The sequence below is a fragment of the Choloepus didactylus genome, chromosome 27 (genome assembly GCF_015220235.1).
Source record: "Choloepus didactylus isolate mChoDid1 chromosome 27, mChoDid1.pri, whole genome shotgun sequence".
Lineage (NCBI taxonomy): Eukaryota > Metazoa > Chordata > Mammalia > Pilosa > Megalonychidae > Choloepus > Choloepus didactylus.
Window position 1 is genome coordinate 15,764,019 of NC_051333.1, and position 10,947 is coordinate 15,774,965.

General features: G+C 44.8%; 1 protein-coding gene across 1 annotated transcript; it reads right to left on the minus strand.

The window, feature by feature from the left end:
- Positions 1-15: 15 nt before the first annotated feature.
- NFKBIB (NFKB inhibitor beta) lies at positions 16-10,572 on the minus strand. Its single transcript, XM_037820375.1, has 6 exons — positions 10,326-10,572; positions 2,740-2,845; positions 2,325-2,658; positions 1,341-1,429; positions 970-1,230; positions 16-169 (listed from the first exon to the last, which is right to left on the minus strand). The coding sequence occupies exons 1-6, from the start codon at positions 10,502-10,504 to the stop codon at positions 74-76; spliced, it is 1,065 nt and encodes a 354-aa protein (XP_037676303.1). The 5' UTR covers positions 10,505-10,572; the 3' UTR covers positions 16-73.
- Between the last annotated feature and the right edge of the window lie 375 nt (positions 10,573-10,947).

Consider the following 10,947-nt stretch of genomic DNA (forward strand, 5'->3'; position numbering starts at 1 on the left):
GACTTCAGTCTAATCTCTCATTGTCAGAACTGTTGTTTTATTAAATTGGAAATTATATTAACAATTAAACAAATTAGATGAGGTCTTCAGAGAGAGGATTTGAGGCTGGGGTGGGAGGTAGCTGGCTTTGGCTTCGGACACTGTGGACCACGATGTCATCGTATTCATCCTGGGGGCAGAGGGGACCAGGCAGAGGGGCTGAGGCAGCTGCCATTGTGCCCGCTGCCCAAGTTCGTCCACCCCCCACCCTAAGAATTGGGTCTTTCCTTGAAGACCAAGGTCCCGTGCTTCTAGGTCAACTTCCCTGCTCCTAGTTCTCAAACCACCATTTTCAAGGTCATATCTTCCACTGCCCAAGTTCTCCCACCAATGCTGTCTGAGTTCAATCCCTGCTGTTTTCAACAACCACTGCCACTTGAGCCCTGTTCTCCACCCCTTCCCTCTGCCTTTATCCCAGTTCCCCAACCCCACCATTCAACATCTTCCCCTGCCCACGGTAGTGTCTCTCCTTCCCAAGTTCTCAGCCAAACCTCTCTTCACCGCTGGCTAAGGTCTTTCCCCATCCATTGCTGGCAGTTTTCACATCACTGCTGCCTAAGCTCATCTTCCCACAGCCTCAGTTCTCCAACTCTTGTGCCTCAAAACTCACTCCCCGTGTTGCCACCCGCTCTTGCCGAGGTTTACCAGTGACCATGTCCAAAGTCTTTTGCTCCATCTCCGCCTGAGTTCTACTTCTGCCATTGCCTTTTTTCAGTAATCACTGCCCAGGTTCTTCCAGCCACCCCGGGCCAGGCCTCTTCTGACTGCTGCCCAATGTCACTTGCACTGCTGCCTGTGTTCTCCAATCATGGCAGCCTAAGGTCGGTCTCCGTGCACTGGCTAATTTCTCTTTTCTCCCTTCCTACCTGCCAATTTACCCTGACCAACCCCTCCTCCTCCAGCGGGGCCCAGTCTTTCCTCCTGACTCACGCCCTCATCCCCGCTGTCACTGTCACTGCTGCTGCTGCTGCTGCAGTGGCCAGGCTTGTCATCCTCGTCCTCAGGGGCTCCATGTGCACGGAGGAGGCGGGTGAGTATGGGGTTGGGCCGGAGTGAGGCACTGCCCAGTGGGGTGCGGCCACCGTACATGCGGGCAGCAGGGTCTGCACCCCCTCTCAGGAGAAGCTCCAGCACATCAGCAGCTTGTGCCTCCACCGCCAAGTGTAGGGGGCTCCGGCCACACGTGGGCTCCTGGCAGGGATGCAGGAGAGAGGTCAGAAGGCCCGAGGAGGTGAAAGACAGGGCTTGGAGGCCATGCCCCACTCTGGGGGACAACGCCCTCTCCCCTTAGGGTGGCTCACCGGTTTGTTGAGGTCAGCTCCAGCCTCCCGGAGCAGCTGGATCATCTCAGCATCCTTGTGGATGACAGCCACATGTAGTGGGGTGTGGCCTGGGGACAGAGTGATTACTGTCAGGCAGTGGTGGTGAGGGAGGAGCCAGGGCCCCAAAAGCCATGACTGTCGGGGAGGGCCTGGTGGCCTGAGAGTGAGTAGGTATGCCAAAGAGGAACCTGGGTCCCGAGTGCCTAAGTCTCGGGTGGTCTGGGCTTGCAGGCAGGTCCCAGTGCCCGGGCTGTGGGATGTCTGGGAACTGTGGGTGAAAATTATAGGGTCTGTGGTTGGGAGGTCTGGAACCTGAGGCCAGGGGACCTGGGTCTCTGGTCTTATTTCACAAGGGACCTGCGTAGCTGAAGGGGCTGTGACCTTGGGGAGGGGCTGGGCCCTGAGGAGTGGATTCTGGCTAATCTCAGTACATTTGTGGAAGGAAGGGCCTGACCCCAGGTGGTGGGCTTATCAGTGGGGGGCCTGCGACTTACATACCAGGACACTGGATATTCAGGGTCTTTTGTCCCAGGAGGCCTGGCTGAGGAGGGCTGCCTATCTCTGGGATCCTGAGTTGCACAATTTGGGCTTTGAATTCCTCAGTTCTGGGAGGGATGGGCCCTGCAGTTTGTAGGTGGGGGTAGGGGTCCTGGGTGGGAGGCACCTTGCAGGTGGAGAGCCTGGGTCCCCATAACTGGTTCCTAGTAGCTCTGGGCCTTTGGATGACAGATCGTGGTCCCAAGTGGTCTGGGCTCTCCAGGTGGGGGTCCTGGGTCCCACCAATCCAGTTCTCAATAATGTGGGATGTGGGTCAAGGTCCTTGGTCCCAAGGCCTGGGTCCCTGAAGCCTAGATTTTATTTCCCAATGGGGCTGGGTCTTGAGTACGGGAAGGAGAGCCCAGCGCCAGGTGCTGGGGCCCTGCCGGGGAGCCTGAGTCCTTCCCAGTCACTGAGGACCCTCACCCTCGTAGTTCTCAGCCTCCAGCTGTAGCTTCCAGTCCTCCTCACTCTCCTCCTCTTCCTTTTCCACGTCGGGTTCAGGGTACAAGGCCACAAGGGCTTGGTCAGTGTCAGGGGTGTGGTCGGGGTCCCGGATGTGGCAGGTGTCGGCGGCTCCCCGGACGTGCCGGGGGCGGGGCTGTAGCAGCGCGCGTGCGCAGGCGTGCGCCCCCGTGCGGCAGGCCAGGTGCAGCGCCGTTTGGCCCCTGCGTTCCGCCATCTGCAACCCGGCGCCCGCCGCGTACAACTTCTCCACTGTTGACGCCTCTCCCAGGATGGCTGCCAGGTGCAGGGCTGTCTGCGGGAATGGAAGGCGGGGGTCAGGGGTTGCACTGAGTACCCCAGCACCCCACCCCTTTCCTGGCCCCTGGGAGCTCACCTGGCCCAGGTCATTCTGTAGGTCCAGGTACTCAGTGCCAGCGGCGAAGCTCAGGAGGAAATCCAAGAAGGGCTCGTGCTGATGAATCACGGCCAAGTGCAGTGCCCTGGGGACACAGGTAGGGGTCAGAGGGCAGAGGCCAAGTACTCTTGCCTTCCTTCATTCCACAAACAGGGAGCACCTACTGTGTACTAAGCATTGTGAGCACAGTTCTAGAACCAGTTGTCAGGTTATCTGAGAGGGTCAGAGATCAGAATCAATTCAACAGATTTGTCAAATGAGTGTTTATTAAGTGGGACTTTTGCTTCCACCCAAGATGAAGAAACATGGACCAGATTTCTCTCCCATCTGATACAGCTGAAAAAAAACTCAGGCAAAATATATGAAACAACAGTTTTAAAGAGCACTGGACATCACTGAATGAATGACAGTGATAGATGAGAGATGGGAAACAAGTGAGGTGAGCCCTACTATTGACCACCACAACTTATTGCCCTAGAGTTTCCAAGCCATGGTGCAGGGAGGGAAACCAGGCAGAGTCTAGAAAACTGGCTAAGGGGAGGAGATGGAGCTCAGAGTCTGGGGAGACCAAGGAAGCCCGAGTTTGCAAGACAGAGGACCGAGGAGAGAGTGCACAGAGAGAGAGAACTGCAGAAATCTGCAGGGGTCCCCCTTGGGTGTGCAGCAGAGCACTGATCATTGCATGTGTGTGAGGAAGCTGCCCAAGTCTAGGGGCAGAACTCTATCCAAATAGATGAGGGGAAAATGTCCCTGTCATTCACACAGAGCCAGGAATGGCGTCTGTTCATAACGAGCCAGACCAGAAAACTCACAAGCCATCGGTCACTGGGGAGAACACTCAGGAAGGTCTTGCCTCAGTAGTGGGGAAAAATTAGCCCTAGACTGAGCACTGCTCCAGAGCCACCCAGCAAACCATAAAAGCAAAAAACTAAAAGGGTCAAACTGCTTCCAAGTAACTTAATGGCATCCCAGAACAAAACCCAAGAGTAGTTATAGAAATACAAAAATATGCAGCACCTAACAAGGTAAAATTAACATCTGGCATCCAGTCAAAGATTACCAGGCCTGCAAAGAAACTAGAAAACAACCCATAATGAGAATAATCAATCAACTGACACTGACCCAGAACTGACCGAGATGTTAGAAGCAGTGAACAAAAACATTAAAACCCTTATTAAAACTGTATTACATGTTTGATAAGTAAGATAGAAGCATGGAAGATGACAGAAAAAGCCCACACCGAATTCCCAGATATGACACTATAGCATCTGAGATGAAAACACATTGGATGAGATTGACAATGGATTAGACTGCAGGAGAAAAGACAACAATAGAAACGATCTAGAATATAATACAGAAGGAAAAAAATTTTTAAATGAAAAGGAGATCAAAGACCTGTGGGACAATTTTAAGTGGCCTAATACAGTTGTAACTGAAGTTCCTAAAGTGGAAGAAGACAAAAAAAATTTTTTTTGAAGAAATAATGGCCAAAAAAAATGTCCAGATTTCATGAAAACCAGGAACACACAGATCCAAAAAGTTCAATGGACTCCAGGCATAAGAAACATGAAGAAAACCACACTAAGGTGCCTTATAATAAAATTTTTTGAAACCAGTGTTAAAGACAAAATCTCAAAGGCAGCCAGAGGAAAAATGTGACATCTTAAGTAAAGAGGAAGATAAGGATGACAGCAGATTTCACGTAAGAAATAAATGCAAGACAGAAGACAGTGCAGCAACATCTTTAAAGTATTGAAAGGAAAAGACTGTCAATCTAGAATTCTTTATCCAGTTTTCAAAATCCAGGGCAAGGCCTCCCCCCCTACCTGGGATCTGCCAGGAGTGTAAATCTCCCTGGCAATGTGGGATATGACTTCCGGAGATGAATCTGGACGCAACACTGTGGGATTGAGAACATCTTCTTGACCAAAAGGGGGATGTGAAATGAAATGAAACCAAGTTCCAGTGGCTGAGAGATTCCAAACAGAGTCGAGAAGTCACTCCGGTGGCCATTCTTATGCACTATATAGATAACTCTTTTTAGGTTTTAGTTCAGAGAAATAGCTAGAAATAAATACCCGAAACTATCAAACTACAAACCAGTAGGCTTGATTCTTGAAGACGATTGTACAGCAATGCAGCTTACAAGGGGTGACAGCGTGAATGTGAAAGCCTTGTGGGTCACAGTCCTTTTATCCAGTGTATGGATGGATGAGTAGAAAAATGGGGACAAAAAACTAAATGAAAAATAGGGTGGGAGGGAGGGGATGATTGGGGTGTTCTTTTTTACTTTTATTTTTTATTCTTATTTTCACTTTTCTGGTACAAAAAATAGATTGGGGTGATGAAGGTACAACTACATGATGGTAGTGTGAACACTCTGGGTGATTGTACGGTATGTGAATATATCTCAATAAAATTGAGTTTAAAAAAAAAAATCAAGGGCAAGGCATCAGACCTCTGGCTACTGAATTTGTTTTTCCTCTCACCTAAGCTCTCACATGGAAGGGCAACTGGGAGGACTTTGAGGGAAGAGAAAATACATTATAGTAAGTGGTATTCACAATGTTTTAAATATTTTTCAAAATAGAACAATACATTTAAAAAAAATCAAGGACAATCTCTCTCTCAGTCAACTCTGCAAATAAACTCACTACCAACCTCCCTACATGGGACATGACTCTCAGGGGTTTAAGTCTCCCTGGCAATGTGGGACTTGACTCCCAGGGATGAGCCTGGTCCTGGCATCATGGGACTGAGAAGGCCTTCTTGACCAAAAGTGGAAAAGAAATGAAACAAAATAAAGTTTCAGTGGCTAAGAGATTTCAAATAGTCAAGAGGTCATTCTGGAAGGTATTCTTATGCATTATATAGACATTCCTTTTTAGCTTCTAGTATATTAGAACAGCCAGAAGGAAATAACTGAATCTGTTGAACTGTAATCCAGTAAACTTGATTCTTGATGATGATTGTATAAGCTTTTAGCTTTTAGTGAGTAACTGTGTGATTGTGAAAACCTTGTGACTGAAACTCCCTTTATCCAGTGTATGGGCAGCTAAGTAATAAAATAAAGACTATATATATATATATATATATATATACATAATGGGGGGGGGATAAAGGGTATGGGATGTTTTTGGGTGTTCTTTTTTATTTTTACTTTTTTCTTTATTTTGGAGTAATGAAAATGTTCTAAAATTGTGGTGATGCATGCACAACTATATGATGATACTATGAACCACTGATTGTATATTTTGGATGAATTATATGGTATATAGCTCATTAAAATTCCTTTAAAAAAATCAGTGGCAAAATAAAGACTTTTCAGACACAGCAAAGATGAAAAAAACCCATCACCAGCAGATCCACAATACAAGAAACGGTTAAAGGAAAATGATATCAAATGGAAACATAGATCTATACAAAGTAATGAAAAGAGCACTGAAAACATTAACTACATGGGTAAGTGTGTAAGTGTCACAAAAACGTTCTGACACCCAACTGCAAATACTGCAGTAACTCAACCTACTCACTTCTGACACTACCCAGAGTTAGAACAGACTCCACAGGTTCAGGGTCATCCTCTACAAAATTGCCCTTCAGATACCAGTTGCAAGTTCAGGGGCCCAGGCCAGCCACACTTCTGACCAACTGGCTACAAATTCAGGGGTTCCTACCAGGCCCTCAGGTTCCATAATTTACTAGAACGACTCACCTAACTCACTGAGAGCACTAGATTTATGATCATAGTTTTATAATCATGAAATGATACAAATAAGAAGCCAAAAGAAGAGACACATGGGGGAGGTCTAGGAGGGTCTCAAATATTAAGCTTCTGTGTCCTCTCCATGCAGAGTCAGAATGCACAGTCCTCCTGGCACAGTGGTGTCTCTTGCAATCACTGAAGCTCTTCGAGGATTCGAATGTCCTGAATTTATATGGGGTCTCATTATACAGGCATGATTGACAGAATCAATGTCCATGTGGTTGAACTCAAACTGCAGCCCCCCTCTGCTCTAGAGGTCAGCGAAGTAGGCTGAGGCTGTTACAGGCTGATACGGTGTGGCTCAAAGCCCCTATTCACACGGTTGGTCTTTCTGGTGCCAGTCCCCCTAAGACTGCAGGTGTGGATGGCCCCACCCTGTCATCTCATTAGCATATGGATTATCAGGTATGGTCCCGGGCCCACCATAAATAATAACAGATATTCCTATCACAGGAAATCCCAAAGATTCAGAGGTTACCTCCCCAGGAATTGGGGACAAAGGCCAGCCAAGTTTTTATTATGCTACAGTAAGTATATATAAGACATTTTGTTATGTGCATAAGTATGTATGCATAAGTAAAATGAATGACAACGAAAGTATAATTTCCAGGAGGGAGAAAATAGAAATATACTCCTGTAAGTTTCCTTTACTATGCATGAGACACCATAACATCACTTGAAGGTAGATGATAAATTCGAGTTGTATAAGGTAAAATTGTATACTATAAACCCTAAGCAAACTTTCTCTGCAAAGTTTCCAGATAGTAAATATTGGAGGCTCTGTGGTCCACGTGGTCTCTGTCATAATTATTCAACTCTGCTGTTGTGATACAAAAGCAGCTATGGATAAAACGTAAATCATGAGCATAGCTGTGTTCCAATAAAACTTTATTTACAGATACTGACATTTGAATTTCGTATCATTTTCACTTGTCACAAAATCTATGTTAAATATTTTTTAACCATTTAAAAACAAAAATTGAAATTTTTATGAATCAGTTTGTCAATTTCTGGTATTGAGTTTTTTTGCAATATTTGTGAAAAGCATTATTGATTTAAATAATGCTAATAAGTATTCTTTAATAAGCACTCTTTAACCCAAGCTACCAAACTTTTTAAGTTTTAAAAATAGGGTTTTCTCTGTTGTGGCTTTAGCACTTTAAGAAATCTATTGTTTGCATAATTTTTCATTTAGTGCTTCTAAGTGTTTCATTTAGTGCTTCTAAGTGTTTTCTGGCTTATGGTATGCCATGTGACAGGAGAAAACTAAGCAATCCATGCTTAGATTTTGGAGGAGAAAGAAATGAATTAATGTCAGGTGTTTGAAAAACAAAAATCCTTTTAGAGAGAACCTTTTGGGAACCAAAGTAAATCTTTAATAATTGTAAATCTTTAAATAATTGAATTCAGTGCTCTGTCGTCATTTATAAGTGCAGTCCAGATTTTCCACAAGGTTACACTTGGTTAATACTAATTTTCAAAAAGTTTAGTTTCTTACTGACATTAATCCAAAACTATTTCAAGGTTTTCATTGAATAAATGTTTATTGTTAAAAACAAAAGAGTAGTTTTATAATCGTGTATATTTTGTAGTCATATGTCTCAGTAGAATAAATCACTGTTCAATTTTATTTGGGAATAAGATTTTTGGACTGAAAATTCTTAGTAAAATAGGATTTTTATCTACTGTTAATCCATTGCTTATTTGTATCACAATTCTGTTGTCTGTTTACTTTGCTTAAATCTTGACTAAGAATGATTGGAGTCAATAAATTTGCACTGTACTTTGCTATGAAAAAAAAACAAAAAAAATAAAATAAAATAAAAACATAAAAACTATTCTTAGCTCACAACCTACAAAAACAGGAGGTTGGCTGGATTTTGCCCACAGGGTCATAATACGGAGACCCCTGCCTTAAAAAGCAACCACTAAAATAACAGAACAAAAAGTTATAGCTAATAAGCCAACAAAGGAAATAAAAAGGAGTTCCAAAAAATACTTGGTTACTCCAGAGGAAAGCAGAAAAAAAGAGAGAAAAGGAAACAAACAACAGGTGGGACAAGCAGAAAATGAATAGCAAGATGACAAATTTAAAGATGACCACATCAACAGTTACATTAAATGTGAAGAGTGTAAGCACTTTAATTAATAGGCAGAGATTGCCAGATTGAATAAAAAGCAAAACCCAACTACACGTTGCCTATAAGAAATGCCCTTTAAATATAAAAACACAAATAGGTTAAAAATAAAAGGATGGAAAAAGATATATCATGCTGACACTGGACAAAAGAAAGCTGGAGGATGGTTTCTATGCTGTGTGAATATATCTCAATAAAATTGCATTAAAAAAAGCTGGAATGAGTACTTTAAAATCAAAGTAGATTTCAGCACAGAGAATATTACAAGGGGCAAAGAAGGTAATTTCATAATGGCAAAGGTGTCGATTAGACATAAAAATCTAGCTTTGTTCCCTAAAACAGAACTTCAAAATACATGAAGCAAAAACTGAGAAAATTGCAAGGAGAAATAGACAAATGCACAATTACACTTGGGGATTCAATACCCCTCTCTCAGTAATTGTTAGAACAAGTAGACAGAAAACTAGCAAAGATTAGTAGACTTGCACAACCCTATAAATCAACTAAACCTAAAACTGACATTTAGAGAACGCTCCACCCAATAACACCACAATGTGCATTCTTCTCAAGTGCACACACATTTACTAAGCTACACCGTATTCTGGGTCATAAAACAGTATCAACACATTTTAAAGGATTTAATTCATACTAAGTATGTTCTCTGCCTACATGGAACTAAATTTAAAATCAATATCAGAAAGATAGCTGCAAAATCTTTCAAATGTTTGGAAACTAAATAACAATAGAGAAAATTAATGAAACCAAAAACTGGATCTTTGATAAGATCACTATTTATGAAACACCCACCATGTGTCAGGCATTGTTCGAGTCACTGGGGAAGCAACAAACATAACAGACAAAAATCCCCGGGTATAATCCCTCACTGGGGCCTTTTCAACTGCTGTTCCTTCTGCTGGAATGCTCTTCTCCCCTGATATCCACTTGTTTCATTTTCCATCTTTTTCTCCATTACACTTTCCATTTTCTGACATACATAGTCTCTCTATCTATCTCTTTCTTTCTTTCTTCCTGTCCTTCTGTCTCTCCTTTCCATCTACCCCTACTAGAATGTATGCTCCACAAGCTCATATATTTGTCTATTGTCTTCACTGTTTTATAACCAGCACCTAAAACAGTTCAATGAGTATTTGTTGAAGGGATGAATCCCTGTTTTCAAGATTACATTCTCTCTTTGAATGTGAGATTTGAAAATTAGGGCTCAGAAGGCAGGATCTTAGAGTCAGAGGCCGAGCATTACTTTTGGAAAACAAAGCATAAGGCTCATAAGTCACCAGCTAAGGATTAAAGATCATCTTGGAGGTTGGAGGTCAGGAGGAGCTGGAGTCAGAGTTCTAACAAAGGTCTCAGGACTGGAGTCAAAAAGTTCAAATCCGGTTTTCAGATCAGTGGGAAAGGATGTGGATTCCAGGAGCTGAGAATCAGATTCAAGAAAGGAGAGTCAGAAATTACCGAGTTAGAATCAAAGTTGAATAAGAGAATGATGTTATCAAGAGGTTAGGATTTGGGGATTATAAATTAGGAAGCGAAGGATTAGAGGTCAGATTTAGTGGTAAGAGTTTAGGGAGTCAGGATCAGACATCATTGGGGAATCAGGTAAAGATGATCTTTGGGCTAGACTTGGGAGTCTAAGGTCCACTCACGTGTCCCCATCTTCAGTGACGTAGCCGAAGACGAGGGGCGCCCACGACAGCCCCGGGCCCAACTCCGCGCCCAGCCCTGGTCCTCCGGGGGCTGCTGCGTCCGGACCCAGTGAGCCCAGGCCGCTGTCACACCACTCATCCGCGTCTGCAGCCTTCCCCAGGCACGCGACCCCGGCCATAGCCCCCGCAGCCTCCGGAGTCCCCCGCGGCTGCCCGCCCGCCTGCCGCTGGGCTCTGCTGGGACCCTGGCGCTTCCGCCCTGCGGGAATTCCCCACCACTCCCCCCCTGCTTCGTCCAATCAGAGTAGGCCAAATCTCTCTCGCCCCGCCCCATCCCGCTCCACGACCAATCAGAATGTTCTTCTGTACTCCAGCTCTCGACTCGTTCCAACATTTTCCGGGCGCCCTTTACCAACATGGCTGCCGACGCCAGGCCCTCTGGAACTCGTAGTTCCGCCCTCTTATATTTTCGTTATAGGAGGGGACGCGCTCGAGGCGTAGTGTGAATCGCTTGTGTGCGGCCGCCGTGGCTGCTGGGAGTTGTAGTTCTTTGCCTCGTCCCTGCCCCTCTCGTTTCCGGTGCCGTCACTGGACGGAGAGATCGGTGACAGCCCCGAGGGCG